The sequence below is a fragment of the Plectropomus leopardus genome, chromosome 23, assembly GCF_026936395.1.
Source record: "Plectropomus leopardus strain MGB_pleo_1.0 chromosome 23, ASM2693639v1, whole genome shotgun sequence".
NCBI classification, from domain to species: domain Eukaryota; kingdom Metazoa; phylum Chordata; class Actinopteri; order Perciformes; family Serranidae; genus Plectropomus; species Plectropomus leopardus.
The window spans coordinates 15,745,011-15,765,773 of record NC_142198.1 but is presented as its reverse complement, the minus strand read 5'-3'; the positions used below and the strand labels follow the sequence as shown (position 1 = coordinate 15,765,773).

The following is a 20,763-nucleotide window of genomic DNA, read 5'->3' as shown; positions in this document are numbered from 1 at the left end:
ATAATATGTTGCCTATTATATTATGGTTTTATAAGTACTGATGCATTAAAGGTGCAGTAAGCGATTCTAATCTAGAGCACTTATAGTCAAAGTCTAAAAATGGTACCAGATCCTGGGTGTTTTAAGAAACGCGGTGTTTCTCTGCAGTGTTTGAGTCACCGCACTACTATGTTTTTCACCAACCTGTTCCCTGCTTTTCCGGTGGTGTTTGTGTCACCAAAGTGGGCGTTTTAAGCCAAAACATGATCTTTTCTTGCCTACCCACACCTTCACCACAGCGTTGTTGAGACACATAGTTCCATCATATTCTCTACAAAAAAATGTACAGCACAACATAAAAATATTTGATTTCAGAAAACTACAATGCAAACAATTTTTCTGGTGACTGCGTTGGAAAGGGCCCTGCCTCTAACACTGTATCCAGTTCTCTTCATACGTCCATTGGTTGTATTTGTTTGGGTGTTGTCTGTCCAGTATCGCAGACTAATGTGTATGCATCACCTGCAGCTGATAAATATGGAGTTAATTTTAATTACTCCACCCATGCATCTAAAAAGTTTTGCTTAATCTATAATATTACAAAATAATTTACTTGTTGGTGTAATCTAAATCTGGAAAGTAACTAATGGTATCAAAAATGTAGTGGAGTCAAAAAAAAATTCCCTCTGAAATGCAGAGGAGTGTGACCTCACTGCAAAGTTGTACTGATTTGCGTGAGGTGATAAAAATGTAATTCAGGTTTGGCATTAGTCAGTGATTAAAAGTAACACCACCTATTTACTGTAAATGATTTTTCAGACTACGCCCTCTGCTGGCAAAACTTAAAATAGCCATTATAGTCTTTTTTTCCACATCAGTCTTTGTGTAAACATTTAATAATCTCGGTAATAAAAAGCTTGGGTTTGTGATGTGTACATTAGGTTGGGTGGTGTAGTGGCTTAAGTATCTTGTAACCACAACTTCTCTGATTTGCAGCTTCATATTTCAGTACATAAATAGCTTTCTTTTCCTCTATATTAGACAGTTTCCTTCTTGACTAACAAATTAAAATGTAAAAAGTAATTTTAAAAATGAATAGAAAGCAGCAAAATGAGAAAATTGGCTTTTCTTTCCAAAAATGAGCCCAGGACAGAGTAGAGTGTCTATATATCTGATTATGAGATTTTTCATAGATATATTGAAAGGTATTGAGGAAAGAAATTATATAAAGAAAAAAAAATATTACAAAACTTAAAACAAATTAAATAATTATAAAAAATAAACACACAAGCAGTCATTAATCTTATGAGGAATAAGGTTAATAAAAATCATTTTAAAAAATCCTTTTGTCTCCACACACACTTGCCTGTTTGCTGAGCAGTCCATAAGCAGAAGTGGAAAAAAATAGTTTCACTTCTGCCCCCCCCCCTCTCAACGCGGAACAAGACATGCTGCTGCTGCAAGTAGAAAGTCACTGAATGAGCAGCAGGGTTTTTACTCTCCGGCAGTACTATTGAACGATGAGGAAGAAGAATATATCCCTAAGGGTGAGTGGATTCCCTGTTTTGAAAAAAAAAATCACCGTAGTGTTTTTTATTACTGTTTTGAGTGTCTGTGGTGTGGATTTGATCAGGAACTTGTCAGACAAGCCACTTGCTGTGGTTTCTACCTTGTAATTTATCTTATCATTTACACTAGCCGAAAATGTTAAAGTTATGGAGATATGTTCTTTAACTACGGTAGACAACTAAAATGGGAAGAGTTTACGAGGTGGAACAAATACTTTGTAGTATAATGTAATCTAATACAATAACACAAAGCAGCAAAGATTTAAATTGAACCAGTCTTAAGAAAAACTGAACTGTTAGGGAGAATTATCGTATTTTACAGGCATTTTTATTATTTTGTCCACCCCTGAAGCTTTCTGATATGGGTTAGGTAGCCTCAACAACAAAGAAGGTGGTTTCCTGTTGTATGTGTGTGACATTATGTGCTTGTAAAATGTTGATGGCCCTGTGTGAAATACAAAATCATACACAAACACCGAATAAGTGAAGTTAAAGAGAAAAGGTGAACTCAGTGTTAGATACTATCAGCATTGGGAAGATTACTTTTGAAGGTTACAAGTTGCTAGTAACGCTGTTAAAAATGTATTAAGTAATGAAATATTTTAATTACTTCAACAAAGCAATGTAACATTGCATTTGATAACTTTTTGATTTTTTTATGTAACAGATTACTGTTACATTAACCCTTTACAACCTGAGCAAATTGGTTTGCTGTTTTCAAAAACATTTAGAGAGGGCAATGAGCAACTAAACAAGAAATTGCCCAAAATCAGCAAGAAATTTGTTTTTAAAAAATACAAGAAAATGTAAAAGGAAAAAAAGGAAGAAAATGTAAAAGGAAAAAAAGGAAGAATAAAAAAACAAGAAGAAAATGACCTGAAAATTAGCACAAAAAAAGAAAAAAGGGTGTAATAAAATATATATTAACAAGGAAATTACTTGGAAAAAATGCAAATATTTACATATTTCCGTAACATAATTTTACTGTATTTGAATTACTATGTGGTTATTTGGGGCAATACCTACAAAAGCACCCCACAACTAACATGCATACTGTGTCTAATTTAAGACTGCGCAAATAGTGTACAAAGAAAGAAATAATCTGTTACCTGGCAATATACAAAAGATGTTCTCTGACAGAGAATGGGGTTATAACTTATAACCTATAACAGGAAAATTCAATCTGAAACAATGTTATGCGCACACAAACCTTAAAAGTATGTGTATGTCTACTTGTGGTGTGCTTTCGTGGAATGGCCTGGAGGAAATCAAACAAAGTAAGAATATCAGACAGTTTAAAAATATGTTCAAGGAGAGATTTTTTGCAAGGTACAGAAATGAGGGCTGGGAATGTAAAACAAGCATTTTGCTTTTTCTTTTCCTTTTCCAATATTAAATGTAAAATTCATGTTGATTTTTTGAAAATATGTTATATATGTTCATGATAATTTTTTTTGTCTTTTTTTAATGTGCATAATATTTTATTTATTATTATTTCTTATGTTTGAAAGAAAGTATATTCAGTTCAGTAAAAAAATAAATAAGATAAAAAATGATGACCTGGTTACTGAAGATAATCCACAGCCGAATGCTATCTAGTCACATTATCTTGGACAGAGGGCAAACATTTCTACTGCCGATATCTACAATCCTTGGCAACTTACACCTTTTAGATAAACACCACTACAGGTATGAGGAAAAATACATATTCTCGATTTGGGAGTGAAGAGGGCAAAAAATTAAAACTGGGCGCTGTCACATCTTAGCATTAAACCAGCCTCCCCAACTGGGTAAGATCCTCTTTATTTAGAGGAACTATGCTTTTCATTGTTCTGGCCTGTCACGGTTAAATTATTCTGAATTATTTCCCCCTTCAGTGAAGTATGGCACTGTTCAGCTGTGCAGCTCCAATTTGGATTGAAGACTCCAGCCTACAAGGCTGGAAGGTGATTGGCTCCGGAGGTTTCGGACAAGTCTACAAAGCCAGGCATCGTCAGTGGGGCTGCGATGTGGCCATCAAACTGCTTCATTATAATGACGGGTAAGTGATTATAGAGAGCTTTCTGTTTACATTTAAATTATGTGGTGAACTACTTCTAATGCAGACATACACACAGGAACAGTACGTCTTTGCTGCGTGAGATCGACATGATGCGTCAAGCAAGCAGTCCGCTTGTTATTCAGGTCCGAGGGGTGTTCAGGGGTCAAGTGCCCAACTTTGGCCCATCAACGCATCTCGGCCTGGTCATGGAGCTCATGGAGAGAGGATCACTGGCTTCCTTACAGGTAAGTGTGGGAAGCACTTATATCTTGTGTGTAAGATTTAGGGGGATTTAGTAGCATCCAGCGGAGATGATCGCAGATTGCAACCAGCTGAAACTTCTCCTGATTAGAATTCTGTCAGTGTTTACCCGAACTATCTGCAGAGGTCTTTTTTCTCTCCAAAACAAACACACCAGGTGATTTAAACTGGTAAAAACATTGAACAGAACAGGTGATTCAAAACTTTTCAATGTTAGTATATATATGGTAGAAAGCATATGTATCGTTCCTTTACAACACAGTCTCCAATATATGTAGATCTATAACTATGGGAACACTCTTACAGCAAACTTTAGGTGGAGCACCACCCTGGCCGCTTGTCTTCAGACTGGCTCACCAAGTGGCTCTGGGAATAAACTTCCTCCACAGTCTGTCCCCTCCCCTCCTCCACCTGGACCTGAAGCCCAGCAATGTGCTGCTGGGCTCTTATCTCGATGCCAAGGTTTGTCGCAAGCTTTTAGGGAAGGCAACGCGTCTTCCTGCTCACTTTATATTGTTTTATTAGTCTGCACTCTGCACTGTATAGCAACTCAGTCTTTATGAATACTACATGGAGCCTGAAAGCAGAGGTGGGAGTAAATTGCACATGTGCACGTCAAGACGAGTCCCTGCCATGAATCAGGAAAGACGAGACAAGTCATTGCTCAGGTCAAGAAAGTCACAAGTCAGGTCATGAAATTTTGATGCCAGTAGATTTTTAAGTTCCCGAAAAACACATTCAAGTACTTTTCTTTATGGGTTTTGTGGCGACGGATGAAGTTGGATGTTGTGATGGTCGTGTCACTGATTTTTGAGCTGCAGACTTTGCGTACCCCTGTTGTTTTCTTCTTGCTGTCATTGACAAAAATTTAAAATCCTATACAAATTTTAGATTTTTGGATTAACTTGCTCCATGATAGCTGCCCTGTGTATTGGTTTGTATCTTTGGAGGTTAACAGGTTTGTGCACATTTTCACTAGAAAACATCCAATCATTTTCAGACACAAAAAGTTACTTCTCAATATTTACAAAAAAGCAAATATTTAATCCGAATTTGTGATCAGCATCTGACTTGAGTCTCCCAACTCTGCCTGAAAGTGTAAGCCAAAAGTTATAGACATGGTTTCCCCCTTTCAAAAGTATTGAAAGGGTTTTACTATTTTGCAAGACTTACTTCAGCACATGCACTTTTATTCATGTAGTTATATTCTACCACTGGGCATCATCGACCTTTAAGCTCTCTGTTGCTTTTCTCTCTCCAGCTTACAGATTTTGGCCTTGCCCGGTTTTACCACAGCATTAAGCGGGTTTCCAAGACTGACAGCGAAGGGGAAGGAGGGACGCTCAGCTACATGCCACCAGAAGCGTTTCACGCATCATACAACCCTACCCGAGCCTCTGATATCTACAGGTACAAGGGGACCGGACCAGTACATAAATAATAGGGTTTTATTAATCCGTCCAACTCTCATGAGCCAGATATTTTAAGAATGCCTTGAGGAGATTTCTTCAAATTTGGCACAAATGTCCACTTAGACTCAAAGACCAAATTAGATTTTGAAGATCAAAGGTCACTGTGACCTCATCTGTCTCATTCTTGTGTATACTATATCTCAAGAGGGAATTACTTTAAATTTGGCACAAACGTTCATTTGGACTTAAGAATGAACCAAGTACATTTTGGTGGTTGAAGGTCTAGATCACTGTGACCTTGTCTGTCTCATTACAGTGAACGCAATATCTCAAGAACATCGCAAGGGAATTTCTTCAACTTTGGCAAAAAGGTTAACTTGGACTTAAGACTGAACCGAGTACATTTCGGTGGACAAAGCTCAAGGTCACATTGACCTTGCATCTGTCTTATTCCTGCAGATGCAATATCTCAAGATCATTGTAAGGAAATTTCTTTAAATTTGGCACCAACATTCACTTGGACTCAAGAATGAACTGAGTATATTTTGGTGGTCATAGATCAAAGGTGAAGGTCACTGTGACCTTGTCCGTGTCATTACTGTAAAGGCAAGATCTCCAGAAAATCACAAATGAATTTCTTCAAATTTGGCAAAAACATTTACTTGGATGGAACAATTAAATGAAAATATTTTAAAGGTCAAGGTCACTGCGATCTTCCATCTGTTTCATTTTTGTTAACATGTTATCTCTAAAAAACCTTGAGGGAATTTCTACAAATTTGGCACAAACATCCACTTTGAGTCACAGATTAACTAATTTGAATATGGTGGTCAAAGGTCAAAGTCACTGTGACCTCACAAAACATGATTTTTGGCCTCAAGAAGTCATACCCGAATTTCACACAAATGTCTGGAAGGACGAAATGATAAAGTGATGACATTTTATACCCAAAAGGTCCAAAAGTCAGCTTCACTGTAATAAAGTTATTGTTTTACAATAAATATAAGCCTATAAGCTTACACTTTATACACTTTTGCACACTTGTTAAACACAGTTTCAGTATTGGCAGGAAGTCAGAATATTAATTGTCTAATCATTTTACAGTTAAGGGAAATGTTTTACAGGTGTACAGTAAAAGCGTTTACTGTAATCACACTTCCAGATTGTCAGGTGACATTTTCATCGGTCAAACCGCACCCAAATGCTTCAGCACCTCTTAATATTTTGGACTCCAAATATTCTGGCACCTGTTTTGTTGACATTGAATAACCTAATTCTTGCATGAAAGTCGGTTTATAGATCAAAACAAACCAGCCATCAATAAACCAGGGTGTGACTGTTATGGTATGAATAGTAATCCTGGCATGTCACTCCCTGTTTGTCTTGCAGTTATGGTATTCTCTTATGGTCCATTGTCACAGGGAAACAACCATATGCACGTAAGTGACAGTTGTGTCTCATTGCCTTTCTTAGTCATTTTATCTCAATCTTTGCTACAACTATCCTCCCTTTTTTTTTTCTCATGATTTTTTTTTGACACATAGTGCACAAATGGTAGGACTTTATAGGTGTAACCACACCTACCATTTGTTTGCTTGGCTTTGAGTTGTAGGGTAATGGCTTGTAAACAAAAGTCATGTGAATGAAAGCATATTGCTTTGCAGTTTTAGCAAGACCACCGAATTTATTTTGATGTTATAAAACTTTGTTTGGGCAAACATGAACCAATGCCAGTGAAAACTGATGCACCCTATGTTACTTGCAGCTTGTTAATATGAGGGAGCAGGGGTAAGTGTGAGTGTTTTAAAGGGACAAAATAATGCAGATACAAAATATCTAAAAAAGAGATAAAACAGCAGCAGTTGGGTTTGAAATACTCTTTCAAGCCGTCAATAAACACTGTGAGACAATGACAATTACAATTGCTATCTAAGTACTATAACACCTATATGGACAGATTATTCTGCATAAAAGAATACAAAAATACACATTTTTTCTCTTACCAGTAGTTTTTTTTTTTTTATCAATCAGATTATTTTGGTGTAAGTTGCTGAGTTTTTAGATGTCCACTTTAGAGATGCTCAAGGTGCCCTTGTAAGAAATATAGGAAATATTTTCTTTAGTCATAGTTTAGAAGAAAACAAGTTGTATTTTTACTAGATTACCGACTTTTTTTCTCATAAAATGATGACTTTTTTTTTCAGCAAAGTTACGACTTTATTCTTGTAATTTTATGATTTTAATCTCACAAATGTATGACTTTTTTCTCTTAAAATTGTGATGTTTTTCTGGTAAAACTGTGAATTTATTCTGATAATATTAGGAGCATATTCTTATAAAAGTGCAACTTTATTTTCAAAATGCCGACTTACTTCTCATAATATATGAATTTTTATTCTCAAAATCTAGATTTTTTTTAAAAACCATGGCCCTAATCCTCCGTCTCAACCATCAGTCGTATCACCACACAGACACATGCATCTACTGCTAGCTCACCTGGCGCCAATAAATTTGCTAAAATTATTGCTCATCTGAGAAAGATACCATTAATGTTTACATCTTGCTTTGTCACAAGCATGAGCCTCTCATCAATGAGTCAATGCAAAGTCAAAACAATTTGTAAATGATGCTAAAAGGTTCCTGAGGTGAACTGCAGAGCGAGGTGAAAATCGTCTCTGGATCCGTCTCTACAAGTAACACCTTTTGCACTACACATCCTCATTTGAATCTTTGTTATTGTAAAAATATCAGTGAATGCAGATTTAAACAAATATGAAGAAATATCTGAATGCAAGCATCAGTCCAGAGCTTATATTCAGGTATTTCCGATGTCTCACTAACCTCAATGCCACTCTGACAGCCTTTTTAATCCTTCCTCCGCTGTAGATGCACAGTCCAGCATAGTGCGGCTTCGCATCCCGGAGGGAGACCGTCCATCGCTGGAGGAGATCATGTGCCATGCACAAGGGCTTGCAGGGCTGACAAGGTTGACTGAGCTCATGATGCAATGCTGGGACACAAGACCCGAGCAAAGGCCCCTCGCTTTTGGTGAGAGAACTACTTCATTTACCTTTGAAACTCTGAAATGACACAAAAAATTCTACTTTTAATACTTTGTAATGTTTGGCCCTAATCTTATATCTGTGCTCTGTGTTGTTTACAGAGTGTACAACTGTGACGGAAGAACTGTATAAGATGCACAAACATGCCATCAATGATGCCGTCCATCAAGTGGTGAAGCAACTAGTGAGTGACAAATCTCTTCATAAACACTTCTTTAATGCTGCAATGCTGTAAAATTTTGACATGACACAGCAATCGACAGTTCTTAGAATTGTACTTCTTTCTCTTCCTCTTTCCAGGACCAAAGGGAAGAAGAAAGGATAACAGAGCAGGTTCAGCGGGGTCAAATCACTCAGAAATCAGGTCTTGTTACATCGTGATGTATTTTGTGTTTTCAGATTTGTGTTTTCAAATGCTTATTAGCAGCACAAAAGGGTTCACATGCTAACTTTCTGCAGCTTTCAAGTGCATCTCACAGTCTTCATGATAGGAATCAGAGCTAAGATTATTTTATTAAAATGCTTTTTTTAAAGTGGTTTCACTAATTGACTTTGATTTAACAATGTTGAGCCGTAATAATAACCGACAAACTGTTATTTTCCAGCAGTAATTTTCAATTTTATATTGTTTTATTTGGTCTTGTTCCATTTTTGTTTACAGAGGGTGAATGTTTTCAAGAAGAGAACATTTGCAATAGCGTGCCGACAGGTCCGCCACCAGTACAGGTGAATGTTTAAATTATGTGTACTGAAAGGAAAAACAGAATATAACACTTTAACGTCATCATCAGTCTCTTTATAGGACAGTGTAGATTACATTTTTCTTTTAACCCCAGAACGACTCACTGTGGTCTGTGAGATATTGTTTTTTTTCCTTACCTTGTTTTTGTTTTATCTTTTCTATCTAATCTCTATCTTTTTGCTGCCATGGGGACAATGTGACATTCATCACTTCCTGCTGCACAAGGGAAATTTTCACAGGAAAGAGACACAGCAAATAGAAAGTTTGGATCAAGGTTAGGCAATCAGTGACAGAATATTAATATGAATATAAGCAAGAAAATGAGTTTTAGGGCATATTACTAATATTTAAATGTCATAATAGTTTATCGTGCAGCATTTTTGGAAAAACTCTTTTTTTCTCTCTGGATGACAGATAATAAGATATCTTCTCACGTGAATGAGTGTATTTCCTAAAAATGTCAACCTTTTTTTCTAAGTCTTGTGAATCATTGATTTCACCTGTTTTGTAGTCTCTCCTTGTTTTTTGGCTTCTGCCATATCTGTTCTTCGTCCACAGGCAAAACAATGCAGACTAACAACACAAAAGAAAAACAAAAACAAATTTCCTGTGTAGCAATTCTTTTGTTTTATGGGAGACCCGATTAAATATTGAGAAAACAAGTAGGAAGTTCCAAATATTTAACGTGGTATAAAAATGGTTTCTTTCTTTTGATTTCTTGTGGTGTTTTGGTTATTTCCTACTATGCAAAATACATGTGCAAACTGCTAATTAGCTCTACTCAATGCAACTTTTTCTGACTTTCGTTGCAGGAACGGGCTGACGTCCGGCCCGCGAATCAAAGAGACCAAGTGAGAGTCAAAGGTAAAAAAGGAAGTTGGTGAAGCTGCATAGAAACCACCAAACTAGGACAGAAACTTTTGTTTTTAGGTCACAAATCAGACAAACAAATCATGTGTCATGGCAGATACATTTCTTCCCTTTCAGATCCGCATTCATTTCAACCTGTACACATGCATCATGGTGACGTGAGACGCCCATCAACAAACTACAAAGGGAAAAGCTCCTCTGGTAGCCCCATTGGGTCGGCACCGTCGTCTCCTTCCTCTGGGAGGTCATCTAAAGGCAGAACACAACCGCCGAAAAATTCTCAGCTGGATTCTAGAAAACAAATGTCGCCACAGTACCAGGTGGGATTTTTACTTTTCATCCCTGCATTAAAGATATGTTTCACATTAACCATGTTCTGCATTAAAAATAAATTATATTTATTTTACTAAAGGGTTTTTTATGAAATGAAGGCAAGATTTTTTTGCACTTAGTGTCTAACATAATAAATTCTCATGAATGCTGCATTTATCGAAGACTCAAGCAAATATTTCATCCTAGCTGCTGCTGACTTTCACTCTTTTTATATTTTCTATCTGCAGCGTCAGTCTTCCAGCCCCGACACTCCTTCTCCTGCATGGAGAATCCAAATGAACCTCAGCAATGTAACCGGATTTCAGCAGGGTAACAACAACACCATGCACATCCAAGTTTTGGACCCCCGAGATAGGAAACGACATCCAACAGCACCATCTCGCCTCAACCTCCCGCATATAGGAAACTGGAGGGACAAGACAGGAGGCGTGGGCTGAGTTCACAAGCAGCTTTTTAGTTTTAAGTTCTCTATTTTTTTCATCACAGTTCTCCATGCTTGGTTTTTCCTTTGTTGCATAACAGGAAGGTTGTGTTTTGCCAGAGAGGCATTTTCTATTTTCTCTATTTAAATCTGTGCAGGATTAAGATGTTAAAATAATATTTAACAACGTTCCTTATTTAGTTTGCTTCCTGAGTCTGGATTTTTAAACCAAGGAGCAAAAACCTCACACCTTTACATTTTTTTGCCCTGTCAGCAATTACACTGGTAGCCAAGTCTGGTCATATGGTTTTGCTTTTCCGCCAACTGTGGTCAACAAAAAATATCCAGAACTACAGCGCCAGCTCACATTCAGATGCCAAAAATTGCCTGAACAACAGACTGACAATTAATCAAAAGAGGTCGAGAGATATATATATATTCTCTACTGTTTTTTATTTTAGCCTTAATGCCAGGTGCACACATGAATGTTTTTTGATCATGTGACTGATCATCAATCTGTACTGTATGTTTTAGACAGTGCAAATGTTCTTTGTACTCAGTGCATTAATATAGTGTCATTTATACCTATGTGTCCTTGTGTGGCTGTACTTTTAACATCCAACGTTAAACATTTTATATTCCTTTTAAATTATTTTTTAAGACATATATTTTTAAAATGAACGTCTACAATCAAACACAAGTTTGAATTTTCACACGTGTGTATAAAATGATTCACAAAAGACATGCAGATGATGAGCATCTCAGTAGAAGCATGATGTAGCTTCAATGAAGTGCTGGAACAAGCATGTATGGAAAATGTATGTTATATTGCTTTGTAGAATGCAAACAAACATGAATTTAAAGGATAGGTCTGGGACAGTTTTATGGGGTTTGTTCACAGTAACGAAAATATAAAATATCCCAAGACTAATCCTTTCAACCTGAAGGTACTAAATGGAACTACTGTAACTGAAACATTAAGAAACAGATTAATAATGATGATATTAATTAAAAAGTGCTGTTTTTGTAGATTTAGAATTCTTTATAAATGTTATGTTTGTACTCAAATGTTCTGGGAGTTGTATTTATGTTTTTACTTTGTCATTTGGTCCAGTTGCAAATTGAAAGTCTCAATTCACATCCCACACTCAGGGTTCCTTGATGACTTAATTTCAGTTTTTATATGTCAAAGAGTGAATATAATAAAGCGAATGCATTAATTTCTTGCTTTCTTTTTTTTTATCTCATTGCAATCTGAATATATTTGAGTTAAGGACCTGTAATTGGTGAATATCCCAGTATAGTACATGCTACTGTATATCACTGCGTCCCACTGTTGGGGTGCCTACTGCCACTAGGGGTCGCCAAAGTTTCATGGGGATGCCCTCTTAACCAAGAGTGACAAAACTTCACTTTTGTACTCTACCGGCCTTGTCCTTCATTAAAAAGGTACACACTTAATGCAACCACGCAGAATTGCCCAAAAAGAAGCCTGTTAAGCATATATAATTCTAAAATAATAATTAAAAAATAAATAAAATTACAAAATATCAAACAGACATCATACAGAGAGGGAATCGTGTAGCAAGTTCCTGGAAATATCAGGAAAACTCCTGATTCCTGTAGTTATTGTGTTCAGTATGTGGGGTAATTAATCAGTTTTTCTGCACAATTATTGTTATACACTGAATATATTATGAAATATCAATAAAATGTGTCACTTTGTCAGGGGTTGTCAGGTAACTTAATGATAGAGAAGAGGTTTCTCATGGAAAAAGGCTGGGAACCACACATAATATTTAATATCTATGGATGCAAAAAGTGCAAAAATTAATAGGCAGCTTTTTTTTTTTTTTTTTTTAAAAATGCTTTGGGGTTTAAATCATATTTTAATTGCATTTCCATGTTTTTTATCTCTGTAAAACAAATATCTTTGAAAATCTTGCCTTTTCTACTAAATAAATATAAGCTGCACCCCTCTCCCCACCTCAATAAATTTAGCACAGACCCTAAAGTTGTTTCTTTGATATGTTTTGTTGTTGACATGTTTAAAGCCATGCGGTGTTTATGCTCTGTAATCTGTCAATCGTTTTGGCAACTTTCATTGAGCGTCTGTAGGTGGCACTCTTGTATTTATTCTTTATTTTTTTGTTTGGCCTCTTTCACTCTGTGTTTATCTGTTTATTCCAAACAAATCACTTCTGTTGGTGCTGAAAATGTATAATTTACTACTAATTTTTCCCCCAACAAAACAGCATTTTTTTTTGTTTTTTTTCAAGACAGATCCAGTTAATGCATTATTTTGTTTATCACAGGAAAGGGAAAAAAATCAAAATAAAAAATGTCCTAAATTATGATTTAATTTTACTTTAAATGTTAAAACTTCTTTTATGATATTTTCTGTTATTTATTAATTGGTGTTTATCTGTTTTTGGATCCAAAATCTTAACATTGTTTTGCACTCCATACACGAATCTCCAAAGTGCTAACACAGGCCTCTGCTGTGCACCTGGGCGTTGAGACTAATCGGTTGTGATGGTCCAGTGTGATCTCAGCAGGCATCTGGCACCGGACCCCTTCCTTTAGTGCCAATCCTCCATCTGTCACCGGATCCTCCGCAGAGACACGCTGTGTGTCACCAGGATGACACATTCACACAAGAATGTATGTGTAGTTTACTTATTCTTTTTTTTTTTTATACAATAAATCTACAGTTTTCATCTTTAAACTTTATTTTCAACAGTCAGTAGTGGAGTGTTGACATGTAGGGGTTAAAATCTTGCAGTGTCCTCACATACTCTTAATATAACTCAACAGGGATGCATGCTATTTTTAGAACAACAGTCTGCCTGCATAAAGTGATTTATAGAGTATGTAAAGTGTAGTGCAGGTGTTTTTGAGGACGTAAATGTCAGCTTTAACCAAGGGCATGAGCATATCCTTGTCAATGTCAGGTGAATAAACTGTATCAGTAAATCTTTTCATGCATATAATAAGTTACATTGTTAAAAATAAATAGTGTGGCTTTTCTTGGTTTGCATGAGACTGTTTACTATTAGTAAGTTTGCTTGCCTCTATGGTAATTATTAATAGAAAAACTGTGCAAGATAAAATGCTATAAAGTATGATAGTAATACTAATATTCAAAAATCAGACTTTAAATTACAAATAACTGAATAACCAATAAATTATACTAAATTTGAGCGTGAAAATAAACATAAAGCTTTGTAATATTGCTTAACAAAACAGTAAAGTAACCAGTTTTGCAATTTATTTAATTTATGTCACCCCAGTAATGACTGAAAAGTTAATAAATAATACCAAATGTAATTGTTAAAATATATAAAAAGCTTGATTATTTTTTACTTCACCTCCAATCAATTGCTAAAAAAACGGCAACGAGCTTATTATTTTTTTTTAGTTGATAAACTCTTTTAAAAAACTTTACCTTAAGCTCAATTTAAATTCATTAATTAATTGCTTTTTTAATTCATTTATTTTCCCTTTCGATTTATTTTTTGTATATTTTTTTTCAATTTCTTACTTTATTTTTTTCACCGCGAAAAATATTTATTATATTTATATCGTATTTATTTCCAGTACACTGTGTGGCAGCTAGTAATTTAGCTAGCTGGCTAAAAACAACAACAAAAAACACAGTAATACTCCCCTTCTTGAGTCACACAACTCAAATCAAATCTGAACCCGAAGACAAGAAACACATATTTTTGAATTCAATGTGACTTACGATTTTTAAGGATGTCATTATCTCCGATGTCGACCTTGGATTAAAGCCCATAAATCCGCTTGGAAATCACAGGAAAGACCACACTGCTCGAAACCGCCGAACTTGCCTGAGAATCGTTACATTTTTAACTTTTCTTCAGTAACAAACGTCTCCAGCGATAGTTGTCTCTACATATATGGGTACAATGCAAACATGAACTTCTAATAACTAATTCGGCATAATTTAATTGGAGCAATTTTCCCGAAATGTCAACAAAATTAAGCTAAAAAAGAAGCACAGGGGGTCAAGTTAGCGCACTCCATGGCAACAATGCACTTCCGGTTTGAATCCCCCAAAGCCCTAAAATTATGGGAAATGTAGTTCAGCGAGATGAAAGAATAGATTTGGAAAGAGGCAGAGAACAGATACAATAATATTTATTGCCACAAAGATTTACCATCCTGTTTTTCATGCATAAAATAAAATCACAAACCTCTGACAGGCTGGTGTAAGCAAGCATGACGACACATTACAGTCAGACCACAGTGAGTCATAAAAGTGCAATAGAAATGGAAATTACATTCAGGATTATTTGCTGCTGAGTGAATTCAACCATTCATTTAATACATATGCTGATGCATCAGATCAGTTTGACTGAATCCAATGACAAAAACACAGCTGTGTATACCTCAGCCTTAATCTACAAGGGGAACACCAGAAACCCAGAGAACGTGGAGTACTTCCACCCTCCCATTAGGTTCCCCCTCTCCAGTTTGAGGTATGCCTTGTCCCCTCTCTCCATCATCACCAGCCCGGCATTGGTGGCAGCTTCCCTGGTCACGTCCTGATCACCTGCAAAGGCTGAAATCACTGGCCAGCCATTGAGAACCAAACTCACCTGAGAAATTTAGGCAAGGAGAAAGATAGTAAAGACAGGAAAACTGGGACCTGAAATGCTATAATGTTGTTGATTTTAATCCAATTTATTCATGTATACTGCAGCTGTAGAACGGTTTTGTATGCCCATCGCCTAGAGAATTTTTATAGTAGCCTACTGTATAGATTTATGTAAATAACAGTTAAAAGGTACAAGGGTATTGAGCAGCTGCCATGACAGCTATGTAGGCCTATGTGAGCCAGCAGCTGCATTGTGACTGTCAGATTAAAACTGAAAAATACAAAGATTCAAATTACTTTTTAGTTTGACATTTTGAGAAATATGTCCTTTGTATAGTTGACCTATTCGTCAGATAGCAAACAAGTTAGCAAGCGGCAAATAGGGTTGCATGTCAAATGGTGAAAGCTTTTCAGCTTTCGGCTTTACCTTCGTCTTTTTTTCCCCCTTCCCTTCCTTTTCTTTTGTTTTTTTTTTTCCCTGGCTTTCATCTGCAAATTTACACAGTTTGACGTCTGGGTCAAAGTCTAGCGCAGGGACTATGGAGCATGTGCAGAATGCCAAGGACAGTTTAGGTCTAGTTGAAGCATATACATGAAAGAGTAAATTGACCCCAACTGCATCATTAAGGTGTGTATGTCCGACTTTAAGAAATTCGGCTTCCGATTTCAGCTGGACGAACATGTTTACACAGTCCAGTTTTAGTTGGACTATCACAATAGTCCGACTTTTTCTAACATCATATAAATGTAAGGAGTGGTGGTTAGCTTTGATAACCTTTGAAACTAACCAAATATTATTCATGCTAGTCACAGGTGTGCTTATGTACTTATACAAATAGCACTACATCCCTGATCCAAAGGAAACAAAATCTGCCTACCAGCACCTCCAATGTCCACTATTTTCTGTCATATCACATTTCTTTAAAAGACACATCAGTGCACTCTGTGCTTCTAGGTGGATTTTGTTGCTGTACAAAATCAGGCCAGCTGTTTATAGCCTAAACTGTACAGTATGCTAGGATTTTAAAAATATGTGCTTTGCTGGGATTTTTTTTCTCCAAAGGAAATACACATTATTTTTAAAATGTTAATCATTTAGGTTCTTACTTGTATTGTCTGCCGGTTGTAAACTTTGACAACATGAAAGCTGAAACTGTAGACTCCTTTTCTCGGGGCCACGAAGATGCTCCTCGCTGGATCAAAATGGCTGCCAACGTTTACTAGGATCTGAGAAGAAGAGGAGATAAAGAAAAAAGATAGGAACACCACAACCTGAGCAGAACCACTCATTGGCTACATTTTTGGAATATCTGATCAAAAATCTGTCTTTTGGGAAAGTTCAGCTTTAAATCATGGTCAGGAGAACAAGAAATGGAGGACATGAAGAAGGTGTTCTGGCAGGACTTTTGAGTGGACCAACAACAGGACACAGACAAGACATAGTAAATCATTATTGGTCTGTATTGTGTATCATGTCAGAGCTCCAGACATTGCTCACAATACCTGAATGTCCCCACCCAGGACCTGTGTATGTAGTTCTTTCAGGCCTATGAATAAACACTTAATTATGACCTGCCACATGCAACGTTGATGACATTATGACAGCTTCCAGCATGTAACAACACTGACTCACATATTGGCAAAAACTCAGCATCGACCGTTTGTGATGTAAGCATTTCTCGGCAGTAATACAATGGACTCTTTGCATGTGATCAGCCACTGCCAGTAATCAAGCCTGTTTACGGACAGCAGGGACAGTCCACCATTTTCCTTTCATTGGACTTACCCAACAATTACTGTATGGGTTGTTGTGAAATAAGTTGTTGCTGATGACATAACTTCCTCTTTCCCTCCAAAACTCCAAGGACTGTTTTAACCATGCACTGAAGATTTAAAAGTGTAAAACAGCCGACTCTCATTCCCAGGGTGCCAGATACTGCCGCTTTGTCACACCCTTCGGCACATTAAGGCCCAGACATACCAAACCAACGTCAAAGAGGCAGCGCAGAAAAGTCAACTGTTGCATCCCCTCAAGTTGCCCATGTCTCAGCCAAAAAGTTGCACATGACCACACCGCAAAGACTACAGCCAAAAGCCCACTAGGCTGTATGTTGCAGCCCATTCTCGTTCCAAAGTTGTCAAATACCACCGCTTTGACAGTGCTGGCACAAAAGCCACCTTTTGCATCCTCATGACTCGCCACTGGATGACGTTAGGTGAGAACACGGCCAGGCAGAACCAGTTGGGTACTACTGATCTGATGCAAGACAATGGCAGGTTGAAACATGCAGGTAATGACATAACATATGAAGAACAAAAGACAGCAAGAAAGGGTTATAAAACATCCCAAAGCATTTCTGGATCAATCAGAGTAATAATCTGGAAATGCTTTGTTAAACAATGGTTTATTGAAAATAGTTGTTTGGATTTCCATGAATATCACAAATGGATACTTTGATAATGCTGCACATGATTTTTTCAGAACATTTTTCGAACATTTATTTTTGATTGCTGTCTTTTGTTTGGCCTATGATTTGCACTCATATTCTGAAATTTTTGGGTGCTCCACTCTCATAAACACCATTAAACAGAAAACTTTCTCGGACCATAGAGATCCCAGGGTGATGATGTGCAGTTTATACTGTTATTGGGTGAACTATTCTTGAAAAACTTGTATTTTAAGTGCCTCTGTTTGGTTCTACTAAATCACCGTTATCATTTATTTGAAGGATGGAATGGTAAACATCTTACTTTATGCTTTTTAAATAGTTGTGTGACCAATACCCAATAGAAACCCACCTGGTCAAAGTAGATGGTCATGGTGCGGTTGCTCATCTCTGAGGGTTCATGGTTAGTATTTCGAATGGCTGAAAACGCCACCCGACCGGTTCCTGACCTCACCGACATGCCCAGAGCGTTACCCGATGGCTCCGCAGAAGGGGTGGAGTCGCATACCACCAAACACTTTCCCTCCAGCACGATTGGCTCCGTGTCATTCTGGCAACTGACCTCCGAGGGCCCCCAGTGGACCAGAAGCAGAAGTCCAAAGAAAAAGACTGAGCGTGGTGCAAGGTAGGGCAGAGAGAGAGAAAATGGGTAGGGCATAGTTCCAAATGAGGGCAAATATCGGGTGTTTCTGGAGCACAGTGACAAAATGTCAGTGAGAACGTGTCTTCTTGAGGAACACCTCACTTTAACAGCATCATCATAGTTTCACCCGGAAAGAACTCTTCAACCCAGCAACTCATGGGACGTTAAATGATTCAAGTAATCCTCAACTGATCCTGCCAACAGCAAGTGGAGTTGGAGTCTCTTTGGGGAGGACTGTTAGTTGGCACCAAGATGGCAGTGTCCCTTAACAGCAGACAGGAAGTCCTTATACGTATAGTTGGAGGTAATCCAGTTCCTCACACTGCAGCAAAAATGGCCATCAGGAAAACAAAATCCAAACTGTTTTGATGACTGTCAAGACTTCAGGCCTGTTTGAAAATATGGACACAATTTTGCAGATAAATATTTTTCATATTTTCCATTTTCCATATGAAAATAATTGCATTACTGAATGGGCAGAGTATATAACAGTGGGCTCAAACATGCAAAAGGCAACACAGTCTCTCCAACATAGGAGCAAGATACACGGACTTTACAGCTGTTTGGCCACTTTTTGTTGTTGTTCTGCATCTATCTGTCTAGTCATTTTATATCTATTTGGGGTAATTTAAATTTTGTGGTCATTTTGTGTCTCTTAGTAGTTTTGTGTAATGTTGTAGTCGTTTTGAGTCTATTTGTAGTCTTTTTGTATCTTTCTGTGGTCATTTTGAGTCTCTTTGTAGTCATTTTGTGTCACTTTGTACTTGCTATGCGTCTCTTTGTTGTCATCTTGAGTCTTTTTGTGGTCACCTTTTAACTCTTTGTGGTCATTTTGTGTCTCTGTGGTAGTTGTGTCTTTCTTTAGGTCATATTGAGTCTGTGCAGTTGACTTGTATCTCTTTGGGGTCATTTTGTGTCTCTTTGTGGTCATTTTGTGTTGCCTTGTAGTCATTGTAAGTATCTCTGTAGTTGTTCAGTGTCTTATTTTGATCTTTTTGTCTTCTCTTGGTCTGCATATGTCTCTTTGAGTGACATTTTGCAGGTGAAGGTCATAGGGACCCTGACACATTGATAAACCCATTCAGTAATCCATCCATAGGTATGTGAATATGTTTGCCTATGTAAAATGTGTAAATGTTTGTGTGTGATCATGCATTTGTATGAAAAATTGAATTTAAAACACTTGCATCTGGCAGAGACAAAAACAGTTAAAATGGTTTCTCTGACCCAGGCTGAATAAAACAGAAAATAATGAATCAAGAAAAAGATGAGTAGGGGAATGGCAGTGGATATTAAGAGCAAAATAATTACGCTAAAGAGGAAAATAAGCAGAAGTGATGAGGTAATGTTTTGGCCAGTAAGAGGGTGCGTTAGTGCCAGCTGGACTCAGGAGGGGGGACAGCGGACTATTGCAATCCCACCACCGAGAGGCCATCTGTGGGTAAATATTCTCACTCCCTCTTCCTCTGCACCTTTCCAATTAAATCTCTGCACTTGAATTCCTTTACACAAACCCCCATGACCACATGCTATAAATAAAGATATTACAATACTAGCTCAAGCATTATGTTAAGTGTTGATAATAAATCATTCACTCAGCAGCTGACTTTTCATGCACTACAGGAAAGCATTATCCTTAAATAAATGCTAAAACAATCTTTTACTTTAAACTACAGGGGTTAAGTAAAAATACAGAAATCTTTCATTTTGCAGTTAGATAAATCCTCAGAATTTGTGCCTAATCAACACCTTCAACAATAAAAAGTACAAGCATTTTTACAAAAAATTGACTCTTGATACATGCATACAGAAATTTTTATTATTATTCTTTTAAAATATTGGCTTTAAAACACCCACCTGTCACTTAAAGTGTTGCCTCTGCAGCGACTTACAAAACCCAGCTGTCCTCAGTAAAGTTAGAGCATCCCAAGAGCCCTGTTCTCCCGTTACCTTCAGCTTTATCTTTTCCTCTCCCTCTCCTTTCCCCATCCCTCTCTCTCTCTGTTCCAGGGAACCCCTGTGTTCGAGCAGACGTTTAATCACATCATGAGCATCGCGGTCCTTCTGTTCTCACGGCTCTTTGGCCCCCTGCTGTATCGTTTCCCCTCCCTCTTCCTCCATCTCCTTTACCTCAGATACCACAGAACTGATGGCAGAACTGAAAGGCTGCATCACAAACTGCTATATATCCTTTCTGTGAGGGACCAGAATGTTTTGCTGGTTGAACTTCCTCCCAAAAAGCCCAGACTTTAATGAAGGTGTCTCAAGACTTGGAAGAATAACTCTTCATATGCAAAAGATTGCGTAGTTTTGATGGTTTGAGTCTGAAATGATGGGACTGGATAAATGATTACATCCAG

At 37.2% G+C, this 20,763-nt stretch overlaps 2 protein-coding genes across 2 annotated transcripts; one reads left to right on the top strand and one right to left on the bottom strand.

Annotated features, from left to right (window-relative positions):
- The first annotated feature begins 1,386 nt into the window (after nt 1-1,386).
- Nucleotides 1,387-11,273, top strand: ripk3 (receptor-interacting serine-threonine kinase 3). Its single transcript, XM_042512470.2, has 13 exons — nt 1,387-1,526; nt 3,425-3,588; nt 3,665-3,833; nt 4,156-4,311; nt 5,111-5,259; nt 6,651-6,700; nt 8,148-8,309; nt 8,425-8,507; nt 8,624-8,687; nt 8,985-9,049; nt 9,878-9,929; nt 10,053-10,255; nt 10,496-11,273. Exons 2-13 carry the CDS (start codon nt 3,431-3,433, stop codon nt 10,703-10,705), a joined length of 1,521 nt encoding a protein of 506 aa, XP_042368404.2. The 5' UTR covers nt 1,387-1,526; nt 3,425-3,430; the 3' UTR covers nt 10,706-11,273.
- Nucleotides 11,274-14,836: 3,563 nt separating this feature from the next.
- On the bottom strand, nt 14,837-20,418 carry LOC121962234 (cerebellin-1). The gene is made up of 4 exons (XM_042512458.2): nt 20,261-20,418; nt 18,113-18,792; nt 16,421-16,540; nt 14,837-15,314 (listed from the first exon to the last, which is right to left on the bottom strand). Exons 2-4 carry the CDS (start codon nt 18,416-18,418, stop codon nt 15,117-15,119), a joined length of 624 nt encoding a protein of 207 aa, XP_042368392.1. The 5' UTR covers nt 18,419-18,792; nt 20,261-20,418; the 3' UTR covers nt 14,837-15,116.
- Between the last annotated feature and the right edge of the window lie 345 nt (nt 20,419-20,763).

Coding starts and splice junctions, on each gene's coding strand:
- ripk3 (XM_042512470.2), top strand. CDS start 3,431: ATGGCACTGTTCAGCTGTGCAGCTCCAATTTGGATTGAAGACTCCAGC. Junction 3,834..4,155: donor GATCACTGGCTTCCTTACAG/GTAAGTGTGGGA, acceptor ACACTCTTACAG/CAAACTTTAGGTGGAGCACC. Junction 8,310..8,424: donor GCAAAGGCCCCTCGCTTTTG/GTGAGAGAACTA, acceptor TGTTGTTTACAG/AGTGTACAACTGTGACGGAA.
- LOC121962234 (XM_042512458.2), bottom strand. CDS start 18,418: ATGCCCTACCCATTTTCTCTCTCTCTGCCCTACCTTGCACCACGCTCA. Junction 16,541..18,112: donor TGACCATCTACTTTGACCAG/GTGGGTTTCTAT, acceptor TCTTCTTCTCAG/ATCCTAGTAAACGTTGGCAG. Junction 15,315..16,420: donor ACAACCGGCAGACAATACAA/GTAAGAACCTAA, acceptor TAAATTTCTCAG/GTGAGTTTGGTTCTCAATGG.